At 34.3% G+C, this 14,788-nt stretch overlaps 1 protein-coding gene across 2 annotated transcripts in view; it reads left to right on the top strand.

Moving 5' to 3' along the window:
* Positions 1-2,733: 2,733 nt before the first annotated feature.
* Positions 2,734-14,788, top strand: part of LOC125823835 (DNA mismatch repair protein MLH1) — a 48,191-nt gene continuing 36,136 nt past the window's right edge. For both annotated transcript variants that reach the window (XM_049503212.1, XM_049503211.1), the window contains exons 1-9: positions 2,734-3,000; positions 3,123-3,295; positions 3,872-3,944; positions 4,258-4,392; positions 4,500-4,710; positions 5,238-5,386; positions 11,660-11,758; positions 13,543-13,612; positions 13,739-13,871. In XM_049503212.1, the coding sequence (XP_049359169.1) occupies positions 2,734-3,000; positions 3,123-3,295; positions 3,872-3,944; positions 4,258-4,392; positions 4,500-4,710; positions 5,238-5,386; positions 11,660-11,758; positions 13,543-13,612; positions 13,739-13,871 (1,310 nt within the window). The remainder of the gene's footprint in view (positions 3,001-3,122; positions 3,296-3,871; positions 3,945-4,257; positions 4,393-4,499; positions 4,711-5,237; positions 5,387-11,659; positions 11,759-13,542; positions 13,613-13,738; positions 13,872-14,788) is intronic.

Genomic DNA, 14,788 nt, shown 5'->3' with positions numbered 1-14,788 from the left:
AACATGTTGTCAACTCAAATCATAAAATTATAAAAGACATACCATGCTCCCTCTCAAAGTATACTTGTGCAATGCATGAATGAAGTCTCATACCCCCATTCATACTAAGCAGAACCCCTTGAGGAACCATGAAAATACTATTGTGGGATTTTCTCTAACCGACAACCATCACTTAAGAACTATAGTGATGATACAACGTTATTAGCCTCACGTTGCCCGGGCCATCCTATACCTTGTCGTGGTATAGGACTTGAACTACTAAGTGGATCCACTAGTCTATGCGAAAAAGATTCATCTAAAAAGTATGACCCTTTTCTACCCATGATGACTACATGGTTTAAGGGGGCTGATAGTTGTATGAACTCTTCCCCATCGGTGCTCAATACTACTCCCAAAAATATTATATTATATTAGCTCTTTATGTTTAAAAACATATTTCTTCTGTGATTTGAGATTAGTGCTCAAAAACTTAGCTCAAAGGTTATCTTGTAAATTAAAGTTTCCCCTCTTGCTTCATTTAGAAAGCGATTTCTCTTTTCTAAAAACTAGCCCGAAGGCTCTTTGGAAATCTCAGTTTCCGTTCTTATTTAAATGTGAAAACATTTTAAATCTCCTTGGGAATACTTAGTCCCCATATACTTTTTGAAGAAAAGAACATCAACTTTACCCTTTACTGAACTCAAAACTTAAGTCCTAAAACAAAGTTAAAACATTTGTAAAAGACTTCTTAAAATATGGTTCATGCCGAATTATGGACATGAACGACTCAATGCAAGGTTTTCAATAACCATAGATAGAACTCAAATACTTGGAACTCAAGAACTTCAATGATATTACTCATTTCAAGAATGCTCAACTTAGAGTTCATGCGGAATTATGAGCATGAACTACTCAACTCAAAGACTCAAAGATATTTCCCATCTCAAGACTGTTCGACTTATAATATTCATGCGGAATTATGAGCATGAAATATTCAACTCAAGGACTCAAAGATACTTCTCAAAAGGGATAAGGAACTTAATACTTAAAGGCTTAGAAGTTGAAGATACCACTTTTCTGAAAGATGCTCAACTTACGAAGTTCATGCGAAATTATAGGCATTAAACAACTCGACTCGATGGTCTACATAACTATATGGAACTCATGTATACGACTCTTCTTATTCTCTGACTTACTTCCTCAAAACTTAGTTCAAATTGATAGTTGATCTCAAAGGATTCATAATTGAACTCAAAGACTTTCTTGAACTCTACTCTTAACTCTCTCTTGAATGTGAATTATGAATTCAAGAGTTATGGTTTATGATAAGAAAGATCTTATGATGCAAAGGTAGACTCATGAATACATTATTCTCACTCTCATACTCACTTGCTCGAGTCTTGAAACAAGTTATTAGAATTTGTAAAATACTCCTAAAAAAGTCTCAAAGGGACTTTCTCTAAACGTCTGAAAGAACTCTCAAAACTTGACTCTTAACTCTACCTTGAATGTGATTTATGAATTCAAGGTTGTGATTTGTGATAGGAATGATCTCGTGATGTTTAGGAATGATTTTAGATAGCTAAACATGAGAAAATACTGAAAGTCAATATCTGAAGGTGGGTCCGCGACGCGGAGAAGCATTTAAATTTTGGTTTCAAAAATGGCTTCTAAGGAAGAACACTCTGTGTCAGCTCAGCGACGTGAAACAAAAATTCCCAAATCTGAGAAGTGGCTGCGTGACGCGGAGGTGGTTCCAAATTTCGACCAACGAAATTTCTTCTTCGTTTCCTAACCCTAATTCGCCTAACTTCGATTCTTTTTCTCAATTTCACTTTAGATTTAAATACCCAGCACAAGAACACAAGAATCTAACTCTAACAACTCTATAAATCGACACAATAACCTCAAGAACTTAACAATCTCAGCCCAATTCAAGAACGAAAGCAATTTCATGAATACATAATAAGAACATCAAAGCCTCAACTTTCTAGAATGAATTTAACGCTGAAATTAACATGATTGGCGTGTGGGTGAACAAACCCAACACTATGGAAGCTTACATACCTGAAAGAATTATCCTCTTGAAGCAACTTGAAGGAAAAACTTTGAAAGATGAACCCCAGCCTTAGCGTTCTCTTGAATCCCTTGAGCATAGAATTTTTGGAGTGGATGAGAGGGTTTGATTTAAGAAAACTGATTTTCTACACGTTTAGGGGAATTTGGATGACCTCCTAAGGGTTTTTAGGACTAAAATACCCCTAAAGAAATAATTAAAATGAACTAGGAGTCGGAAAGATCTTTCACCAGGCAGTGAGGTCCGTGTTGGCTCTGCGTCGAGGAGCTGCAGCTAGGTTTGCACGACGTTAGAAAATCCGTCATAACTTTTTACTCAGAGCTCGGAATTGAGCAAACTCGGTGGCGTTGGAAAGATGACTTGAAGGGCTTTAATTTCTATCTTGAAGATCACCTAACTCATCTTGTACTAAGATTTATGGTCGTTTGAAGTTGACCCAAAACTTAAGAAAAACTTAGGAAGTGACAATTTTTTTAAAAAAATTTAGAAAAATTATTAATTCAGGTGGAAGTAATAACTTGTCAATAATATATTTTTACATGTTACAAAATAATTACAAATAAATAATATAATAAAATAATAAAAAATGAAATGGTAAATGTTTTGTTATTGTAGCAAATTTCCCCCAAATATATGCCCCTCCGCCATAGTAGTCTACGTAGCAGAGCAGTGTGAGCATGGAAATTGAAGAGACTATTATTGAAGTGGAAATGGAAGATGAAGCCATCCCAGCGCCGATTCCGAAGGAGCCGCCGAAGATTCTGCGGCTGGAGGAATGTGTGGTGAACAGAATAGCGGCTGGCGAAGTCATCCAACGGCCAGTCTCTGCCGTGAAAGAGCTCATTGAGAATAGCCTGGATGCTGATTCCACCTCTATTTCTGTTGTTGTTAAGGATGGCGGTCTTAAACTTATCCAAGTTTCCGACGATGGCCATGGAATCTGTGTACTTTTATTTTTAATTTTAAATATTCCTACTGAAATTGACAAATATTTTGGTACTACACCGTTCCGTTATATATAATATATTTGTTTTGATTATTTTTTTATGTTTTTATTTGTTTATAGTATGAAGATTTGCCAATTTTATGCGAGAGGCATACTACGTCCAAGCTGAGTAAATTTGAAGATTTGCAGTCCATTAGGTCGATGGGATTTAGAGGAGAAGCCTTGGCTAGCATGACATATGTGGGTCACGTCACTGTCACCACCATTACTATGGGCCAGTTGCATGGATACAGGTGATATAATGTGTTGTTTTTCATCCTACAAAATGAAATATCTCATGTTGTATTGTGTTGAGGAGTTACATCATGCATGATAAACATTTTTATTTCATATGGTATGCTTTCACTTGGATTTTTGTTTGTATATAGGTTGTGCTTTTAGTAATTACATCTTTCTTTCTCAAAGTAATTTTTTCCCCGTAATGTGTTCTTTCACAGCAACTTAGTTTGCCTCGGAGTTTTGAGTGTTATTCCCTAGCAGGCTTTTTTTTTTTTTTTTTAGGTTTCTTCACTTCAGTGGCAAATTTAGCTTGTTAGGTACAGGTTACCAAGTCCACTATTGTCAACATGGAACGTGGATATATATGTGAAAAGTCACTAAATAATATATTCTGGAACCATAAATCAAAAGTACAATAAGTTCAGTGCTAAAAAGTTTAAAGATCGAAACCAACAAGCTTAAATTCTGCATCTGCCTTTGCTTCATGTTCATGTTTATCGAAATAGTCATATTATGATCTTGAGAAAAAGTAAATTGGTCATTTAAAATTTGGATATAATATTTTTTTTCTTCCTCTTGGGATCTTCCAGGGCAACATATAGAGATGGTTTGATGGTGGATGAGCCAAAGGCTTGTGCTGCTGTCAAGGGTACCCAGATAATGGTATGATTGCAACGTCTTGTTATTTATGATCGTGTTTTACCCTTCATCTTTAAGTCCTCATATATAATTTGATGGACAGTGGGATGTGGGGACACTGAAGGCAACAGAGCTTTTATTTTTTAAAATGGTGTATAAGATCTAGCTCAGAAGCATTCTGGCTTCAAGTTTGATAGTTTTTATTTTCTGTGGAAACGCTTAGTTTCACTAATTAAAATGTCCTTAATTCGGAAGTTCACCAATATTTTCTCTGTTTATGTGTGAAGCTATAATAATTGCTACAAGAACTTTTGCTTGGTTGTTTTCTTCCTCCCAGATTGAAAATTTATTTTATAACATGGCTGCGCGAAGGAAAACCCTTCAGAATTCTGCCGATGACTATCCAAAAATTGTTGACCTTATTAGTAGGTTTGCAATTCATCACACACACGTGAGCTTCTCTTGTAGAAAGGTTAGTTGTTTGACAATATTATGTTCCTTTATTACTTTTAGTACTTACTCTCTTGTATTCAAGCATATGTTTAGAAATACATCACTTTAGAATTTCTTTGCACGCAGCATGGAGCTGGTAGAGCAGATGTTCACACTATTGCTACTTCTTCAAGGCTTGATGCAATTAGATCCGTTTATGGAGTTTCAGTTGCTCGAAATCTGATGAATATCGAAGTTTCTGATACTGGTCCATTAAATTCAGTTTTTAAGATGGATGGTTTCATCTCCAACTCTAATTATATTGCGAAGAAGATAACAATGGTGCTTTTTATAAATGGTATGTAGTAGTATTGGTTTAAGAATATAACATGTGGTCAAGCTGAGACCAAAGGGCTGTTGATGCTATGTCTGTTGCAGCCTTAATAAACACAGCATTACGAGTTACTTGAATCTGGGTCAACTATGGGTAAACTATCCGCTACAGATATATAACTTTCATATGTTGGCCCATTAAATTTGCATGTATTCTCCGTCCAATCTCAAATCTCGAGTTATTGTGATACTAGACTTGGGCATTGCACCTTGTGCTTCCTTTAACATGTTTTCAACTTTATGATCTGATGACAACTGCTGCGCTCAACCACCAAACAAAATTGATCTTTTATGTGTGTTAATTTTCAGTAGACATTTAGAGCTTCTAAGAAAATAAAGTTTAGAACTATTGTTCTCCTTGGTCACTCCCGTATTTATAAACATAACTTAGATGTGCTGATGCTTTCAACTAGTTTCCTTAATGTAAAACTTCATTACCATCAATTAGTTTACTGTCTTGATTTGGCAATTGTTCTGTTTAATTCTTTCCAGATAGACTCGTTGATTGTGGTGCTTTGAAGAGGGCAATTGAAATAGTCTATACTGCAACATTGCCTAAAGCATCAAAACCTTTCATATACATGTCAATCATTTTGCCGCCCGAGCATGTTGATGTGAATATACACCCAACAAAGAGAGAGGTATTGATGATTCTGTACTTACAACTTTCATGAATCTCTATCCTAACAGGTGGGATTGTTTGCAGAATTAAAACTATTGTAGGAAGGAGAATTGAATATTGTTACTTAAGGGGATCTTCGGAACTTAGCCTCCACTTAAATACCTTCGTTGTATGGCATCACCTTTAATCACTTTATTAGATACTTGTTGAACACTTAATACTTCATATCGACCTTCTTTTTCATAGTGGTTGACTAGTTGAGGAGTTTTCTCCTGACCACTAGGTCAAGGATTCAAGGCTGGTAAACAAAAGAAAATGCTGCATATGAAAAACATTTCTGCATAGAGCTTGGAAAACCTATGATGGTTTGACCATGAGATTGTTGCTCTGTATTTATGGAAACAGTGCCAAAAGTTTTACTTGTATTGGTCAAGTACTTGATGAGCCTGTTTGTGCTAATACTTCATAGGTTATTTGTCGGCATTCTTTTCAAGAAACTCTCGTGTTTGTGGAACCTATAAATTAGCCCTGCCTTCTTGCTAACATAAAGATTTCAATGTACATTTGCTTATTCATATTTGTTATAAAACTTGTTTTTGATCACGTGCGTTGCACGTATATCCCTTGTCAATTAGTACAAAAAATTTTCAATTACAAAAATATTATTAAAAACATGTGTAAAGTATAAATCAAAATTCAAAGGAAGATATGTAGCATATTCTTCAATATTTGTTTTAGTAAAATAATAAAAATAAGTGTAATAAGGTAAGTTCCATCGCATATCCTCCAGACGTCTAGTGAATATGCCAGGAATGGTTATTCTTGCCCTACTACATCTCTTTAATATTCTCTCGTGACACTATATATCGCTAATTTTCTATAATTTTAAATATCCCTTCTGAAACATCATTTCTTTCAAGCCCTCAAGGCCTAGCTCGAGTGGCAAAAGGTGGAGGATTTGTGGCTTAGGTCGTAGGTTCAAGCCCCACACCATGCAAAGCAATGCCTGGTATTTAAGTGGAGAAGAGGTAGAGGGGTGGGCCCATTATCCACCGAGTTTAGAAAGTTGTGATTGGTCTAAAGGGCGGGTCACAAACGGATTTCTCGATTATAAAAAAAACATCATTTCTTTCAATAAATATCGAACTCTCCTTGTTTTTTCCTTTATTTACATGTCGACCACAAATTAATGCAATAATCTTTATAACAGTATTGTGTACCTTTCTCTTGTTTTAATGATTGTAATTTAAAGCAGTAATAACCTACATGTAACCTGTAGGTTCATGATGTGCATGTATAAGTAAGATTTGGTATATTCTTGTGGTTATTCCAAGAGAAAAGACATAAAGTGATACCTGAAGTTGTCCTAAATTTTCAAAAAAGATGTCTTAACTATGCGGGCGTCCTATTACCCCCCTAAACAATCTTGAACTTATTACATAATATTTTGTTTACCTGGCATAGAGAGTGAGCAACCTAAAATAATGAATATAATTTTTTTTACAAGTATATTATTATAAAATATATTTTCTTGTTTTCTTATTGTTTTAACTTTTTGTCTTGATTATTTTTTCTCTTTCTTTCTTCTTTCTTCTTCAAAAATTCATTGTGAGCTCCATTGAAGCTTCTCACTTTCAATGTCACAATTTTTACCACAAGTCAACATTCCTTTTTTTTTTAACTACTATTAGTTTAACTCTCTTAAATTTTAAACCTTTATCCAAATATTTTTTTTTTACATTTCGAACATTTTGATAAGCCCATTAGATTTCAAGATGTTTAGGAGGTATCATTTAATTTTTTTAAATCCAATTTCAAACAAGCTCTTCAATTATCGGGGAACTCATTGATTCTTTCAAAATTTTAAATTTTCTTAGAAAAATAATTGGTTTTGTTATCAATAACTCAACAAAGTCTAGAAAATAGTATGATTTTTTATTTTAATAAAATCACTTAAAGAAAGGAATTTGACTGAAGAAGAAGAAGAAAAAGAAAAGAAAGAAAATGAGGGAGGGACTCAACTTGACGTGGTTGGGGGGGGGGGGTGAGGTGAGGGTGGGAGGTGACGAAGAAGAAGAAGAAGAAGAAGAAGAAGAAGGGTTGGGTCAGCTTGAAAGTGTGGGTGGAATATAAAATGAAATTTAAGATGAAATCATATCATATCATCATTTATTTATATAAAAGAGAACCCTAGGCCCGCCTACGTGGCACCACCACAATCAAGAATTTCCTTTTAAATTTATTTATTTCCAAAAATACCCTTCCCCTTTTATGAAAAGATGTGATTTTCATGAAAAGTTGTGACTTTTATGAAGAGCTGCGACTTTTATGAAGAGCTGCGACTTTTATGAAAAATTGTGACTTTTATGAAAGGTTTTGTGACCTTTCTGAAGGGTTGCAACTTTTCCGAAGGGTTGCAACTTTTCCAAAGAGTTGTGACATTTCCGATAAGGCACAATAAGAATTTGTTCACACTACCTTTTTGTCTATAAATAGAGGGATTTCCTCTCATTTTAATTTTAAAACAATGAAAATTCTGAACTTTTTCTTTTGCACAATTAAATATTCGTGTACTTTGCTCCTGTTGAGTGGCCACTCAATGACACTATTGTTTTTGTATCAATACACTTGTGAATAAAATCGTTCAATCATGAGAGGATCTATTCCTTTAAACCTCGAGTACTAGAGGTGAATAATTTCCTTAAGGGGACATTGTCTATTTAGTGGACTCAATTTTTCCTTTCTGTTTCATTCTATTGTTATAGATCCTGGTATATTTTCTACCATCATTAATTTATGCTTATGATATTAATTGTTGTTTTTGAGTACATCGTTTTAAACTTGTTGTTTATGTTTCTGTAAAGTTATTGTTATAAGTATTTGTTAGTACAAATAAAGATTATTTATTTATTAGAAAATTCAATATCTCATGTTGATGTTCATCTAATTTCCCTAAAATATCAAATAGTAACACTTCTTGGAGGCAAAAGGATAAATTATAAAATTAAATTAAAGATGATTGATTGAAGGATAAATGATAAGATGTTGTAATTATCATTTTCCTTTATATTATTAACTAGTAAAAAATTTAATATCATGGAATTTATACTTAAAACCTATCAGTCATTAAAACTAAAACACTATATTATCTTACATACAAGATTACGTAGTAACAAACATTAATAATGTAAAGGAAAATGAAAATTATTACATCATTTATCCTTAATAACATAAGCATAAATTAATGACTGTAAAAATACATACCAGGATATGTAACATAAGCAAAGGTGTCAGTGAGCCACTCAACAAGAGAAAAGTACACAAATATTTAATTGTGAAGAAGAAGAGGAGGTTCAGAATTTTCGTTGTTTTAAAATGAGAGAAAATCCTTCTATTTATAGACAACAAAGTGTAGTGTAAACAAATGTTTATTGTGCCTTATCGAAAATGTTACAACTATTTGAAAAAGTTGCAACCCTTCAGAAAGGTCACAACCTTTCATAAAAGTCACAATTTTTCACAAAAAGGTGACAACCTGTCATAAAAGTCACAACTTTTCATAAAAGTCGTAACTCTTCATTAAAGTCGCAACTTTTCATAAAAGTGACAACTCTTCATTAAAGTCGCAACTTTTCATAAAAGTCACAACTTTTCATAAATTTCACAACTTTTCATGGAAAGGGAAGGCTAGTTTTGTAAATAAAAAAATTAAAAGGGAATTCTGGTTTGTGGTGGCGCCACGTAGGCGGGCCGAAGGTTCTCTTTTATATATATAGATGATGTTCGTTACTACGTAATCTTGTATGTAAGACAACATAGTGTTTTAATTTTAATGATCGATAGGTTTTAAGTATTATTTTATAAATTTTCTGATATCAAATTCCTGCGCGAAGCGCGGGTAATTTTACCAGTTTAAGTAATAAAATTAAAATAAGTCAAAACGTATGAGAGATAGAGAGGGAGAGGGAGAGGGAGAGGGAGAGGGAGAGGGAGGGAGGGAGGGAGGGAGAGAGAGGGAGAGAGAGACTTAAAATGAAAAAAATATATATTTTAAAAATTAAACTAACACATGTCATTAAAATCGGAGAATGGTTAAAAAATGATGTAATAATATCAATTCAAAATTGTTTAAGTATGTAATAGGCTCGTATAGTTAAGGTGTCTTTTTGAAAATTCGGGATAGCTTCATGTGTCACTTTATGTCTTTTCTCTTATTTTCTATTCTTAAATAGTCTACATATGAAATCCAAATCCAATGCATCCACAAAGTGTTAAAAATGATTGAATATTTACCAACATAATCTTCCAAAAGTGAAGCTATGTACCACAACAAAAGCATTACCTTGAATCTGAGATTCAACACATACATTTTTTTGCATGTCTTTTCCCATTTTAAGTGAATGGTACTCATGCTGCAAAACGAAAAATGAATTGCTTCCACATTAGGCCTTTTCATTAGGGCCATTATCCTCATTCTGCCTCTTTTTTCTATTGCACTTAGTTTAGATCTTTAGTTGTTCCTTATTGTTTTCATGACTAAAATTGGTAACTTGATGGGAGAACTCTCATATTACAAGTAATCTCTACTCGGTTCATCTATATTCACAAAGCAAACTCCTTCCGGAAAGTTGTAACCTCCATTTCTAGGCCCAAGGAATTGGTAATATCTATGGGGGTTGAGATAACTTTTTATGTGTCTTTTCATTCTTTTTAATTCCGACTACTCTCTACTTGGTTTCATGTAGTTTTATCAAAAGTAAAAAGCGCAAAAAAGCTCTAAGGTCTATTGGGGCTTCAAGTGCAAACAAAGCATGGGCTTCAATGAAAAAGGCACAAAGGGAGGAAAAATACAAATATATATGCTTAGTCCAAAACTAATACTTATAAGCATGAATGACAAATATATGAATAAATAAATAAATAAAAAAAAACGATAAAGTGAAATATCAATTGTTTAGTATCGCCTCTACTCAGGGAAAAGTATGTCTTAGAACCTTGATGATGGCACTGAAGCGCACATTAAGCGAGGTGAAGCGCTAAACATGTTTTTAGCTTCGTTACAGGGCTTAAGCACGCCTTTGAAAACTTTGGTTTCATGCAGTAAATGCAAAGTCATGACAGAGTGGGCATCTTTCAGAATTAGAAAGGTTAAAATGGTCAGGCTAATTTTGTATAATATTGGCTTGAGATGAGTTTAAATGATTTAATATGGTCAATGAGGATTCATATAGCCGACTCCAACTTGTTCAAGATTGAGGCATACTTGTTGTAGAAAGACTAAAAATAAGAAACACCTAATGGTCCAGCCAACATGAAAATCACACAGAAGGTCCAAGAAATGAGAATAACCCTCAGATGAGAAGATATGATCATTAGGAAACGACATTGATTTCGTCAGCAAGTTTAAATTGTAAAATAAAATAGAGAAACACACTATAAGGGCCCCATATTTTTAAATAAAAATAAAAGAAGAGAAAAACAGAACCTATGAAAAACTAAAACACATCGAAAATTGCCTGACAAAGAATGATAATATCAGATAGGGTTTGAGTTCAAGTCTGTCCAGGTGGAGACAAAGAGCTCAAATTTTTGGTTCCTTCCTGAGAACTTTCTTGTCTCAGTTTCTTTCTTTGACAAAATCAACTTTTGCTTGGGTTCTTAAAAAATGCTTCCTTGTATATCTTTGCTGTGAGTTGAAATCATCATCAATGCCTCGTGATTCCTCATTAAATTTTAATTATTCTTAGTGTAACCCAAACATTCATGGTATATTGGTGTCCCAGAATTTATTGCATTGGGTTGTTATAAAATGGTACAGCTATTAAGCATAACTTTTCGTATTTCATTTGCAATATGGAAAAAATAAATATTCCATGAATTTACTCTAGTTAGAAATGCAAAGAACACAGTTACCTTAAGAATACCAAATACGTTGAATATGATATTTGATATAACTAAGAGACATTGCGGTTGATTCATTGTACAATATCAAATTTGATATTATCTTTACATTTTGTGAAATATTATAGTAGTAGTGTTTGATTTAAGGGTACAAAAGTTGTTTGCCTTTTGATAGGTATTTTGGCAATTCAACTTTGGACTTGGGGTTTTCCCACTTTTATATTAAATAAGAGTAATAGATAGATAGATAATAGTAAGGCTAGCATTTGTTTTTTGAGAAAGGTAACAAAATAGAATCAGCTTTGTAAGAAAAAGAATTGGATGATTTTTTATTGGTTCAATTCTTGAAAAGTTACAAGTGGTTCATATAAAATCATTTATTGATATGCAGGTAAGCCTTTTGAATCAAGAGTTCGTCATTGAGAAGATCCAGTCTGTAGTAGGGTCAAAATTGAGAAGCTCCAATGAGTCGAGGACATTCCAGGAACAGGTAAGGACCACCTACCTAACAGTTGCTTAAAGATATGTAAACATGTCATACTTATATACGTAAAAAGTAGCAGTTCTCAACAATTTGGCTCCATGTCCTTTTTTGTTTTTGATTAGTCAATTTGACTTATATTTATTAAAGGGAAAAGGGCCAAATGTACCCTTGAACTATTCACAATGGACCAATTTTACCCTCCGTTATGTTTTTGGCTTAAATATTCCCTCCAACTAACAAAATAGCTCAAACATATTTTTCTTACTAACGATTGCTAAATATGGGGGGATGTGATTGTTACTAAATATGGATTTCTCAATCCTTGGATTACTAAACAACTACTTCCTCCTCACACATGGTCTGGAGACACATGAGTGCCCATTGAGCTTCTTTTCAACCGAAGACCTCAATAGTAATTGGAGATGGCAGGAAAGTAGATTCTGGCTTGATACCTGGCCTGGAAAGTCAACACTAATGGATCTGTACCCAAACTGATTCAATCTGGCACAAAATTCTGATGCGATCAGATTATTAGACTAATCAGGGTTGGAATATCATATTCAGGTGCAACATCAATGACCTGGGAAATGGACAGGTTATGTTCACTACTAATTCTCCTTCACAAGACCCCTCCCCATCTTCCCGGAATGATTCTCGATGGTTAAAGTTCGATACTAAAGGAAGGTTTACTGTCAGATCATGCTATGCAGCAGAGGCCAATGCTGCTGAAAAGTTTCCCTGGAAATGCATCTGGAGAAACATAGCACCACTAAAACTTGACTATTTTATTGGTGGCAAAAGTCTGTCTTAGGCATGAGAACCTTCAAAAGAGGGAACTAATATGTGGAGTAGATGGTGCGTCTGCCTAAAGCAAATAGAAGAAGTCAATAGCCTATTTCTTCATTGCTCTTCACCTCACAAATGTGGAGTTTCGTTCCTACCATAGTGGGAGTTACTTGGACTGTTGAAAACTGATTAATATAATGCTGACACTTAAAAAGGTTTAGGAAAGACAAAGAGGAAGACCTCCCTGTATATTGATCAATTACATTTACCAATCAAAAAAAGAAGAGGATGATGATTGGAGATATGCTTTGTCAAAACATCAATGTAACAATTAAGAAGTTGTTGAACTTGTTGTTTTCATTTTGCTTCCCTAATGTTGTTATATCCAAATCTGAATGTGCATACTCTCAGACCTTTAGGTGCTTTTCCAAACAAACTCCTTTCTGCAGTCTTTAATGCAGATCCATAAGATTAGGATATGAAAATCCCATTGTATTGGTGAAATTTGAATTGTAGCCAAAATGAAGTTGTATGTTTGTCGGTGGAGACAGGTAGGCCCCAGGGGCTTCATCCGAACTCCTTCGATGGAAAATTAAATTATTCATACATGGTTAAAAATATCTTCTTTTTTTTAAGACAAGGGAAAACCGTAGCTGCTACCCTTTGGGTGCGCACAGGGTAAAACTCCGCTCCTATGCAATAGCTTGCAAACCACACCAGAGAGGTAACCCGCACCGGGCAAGCTTGGTGCGACGAGCTCGACCCAGAAGGCAAACTGGTTAGAAATATCTTTTTATGTATATATGGTAGATATAGCTTCTTTGTTTGTTTACTTTTCATATTTTAAACCCTAGGGAAAATCCCGACTCCGCCATTGAAGTTTGACCTGAACTTTTGTCCTGGACTGTTCACTAGAGTTATCATGCTTCCTTGCCAGCCTACTGGTATACCATCTAGCTTGTTCACTATTCTTAATTATCCACCATATTTCATATGTGAGACAGACTATGGATTTTTCTTCATCCAGTCCAACGGCCACAAGTAAAGATTCCATTAAAGAACCGTCTCCTTCTGGTATGTTTCTTGCCTTTACTGACTATCTCTTCCTTGAAATAAGATGTGACTTATCTAGTTCTTTTAGAATCTAATAATTTGCAGATTCTGCCTCTTTAATAGCCATAACGTTTCTTATTTATTAAGGGATAAAGTCACAAAAAGTGCCACATAAAATGGTACGAACAGATACTTTGGACCCTTCTGGAAGGCTGCACGCTTACATGCAAATGAAGCCTCCTGGTAATTCAGAAAGAGGCTCTTGCTTGAGCTCTGTGAGGTGGGTCTCATCTTTCCTTGCACATGATTTCCAATTGTTAAACTATTTTAGATCTCTGTAATATGACAGGTTGCTCGCTTGTTCTTCAATTTCTGTTAGAATATTGGTATGTAAATGTTATGCCATCATTCATTTGCACCGAGGGAATATTTAGAAACTCAAAATTGGATTTGAGTCTATCGTTAGGTTTTTTTTTTTTTCTAGTAGTGCCCAGTCAGGGGAGGGATATATTGTCCAAATCCTATTCCCTTAGCCAATTATATTTGCTATTTTTATATATGTTTAAATATTATATAAATGACACATATATATAAGGGCCAACCCCTTTGACACTAGAAAATACTATAATACATTGATGAAGGAGTTTCACTTAACGTTTGCTGAATTTTTGAAATTCCTTGCTCGAAACCTAGAAGGCTTGACCTGTGATTTTTTTCCTTAAACAAAAAGACCATAGACAACTTTCCTTAGTTTTAAACAAAATTGTTCTGATAAATAGACTTTATATTCTCCAATGGCCCAAAGTCCAAAATAAGTCATTTTCTTTCGCAGCTGCCAAAGATGACCACTACTTGCAAAATCATTAAATTGGCCAAAAGAAACTCAAAATAGATCCATAAGCCACTTGTATATTTCTTGACTATGCCAAAGTATTGTATTACTTGGCAAAGCACACCTTATTATCCTATTAATGGATGATTCTCGAGTTAAAATGTCAAACCAACTTTTAGGGATAGATTCTTGATGGTAATTGAGATGTCCGACACTGTTGCTCTTGTTTGCTAGAGATTGCATTCTCTGCTTAGTCCTATTTTGATGAAACCTGAGAAGTTGTAATTTGAATTCCCTTGCAATCTTACAAGTTCCTTTTTTATCTTTACTTCAAGGCGTTGGAGCTTCTCTTAAAGTTTTCTTCT

Source organism: Solanum verrucosum, unplaced genomic scaffold (assembly GCF_900185275.1).
Source record: "Solanum verrucosum unplaced genomic scaffold, falcon-dt-bn FXZP01000015.1, whole genome shotgun sequence".
Classification (NCBI taxonomy): Eukaryota; Viridiplantae; Streptophyta; class Magnoliopsida; order Solanales; family Solanaceae; genus Solanum; species Solanum verrucosum.
This window is presented reverse-complemented; position numbering and strand designations above follow the sequence as displayed.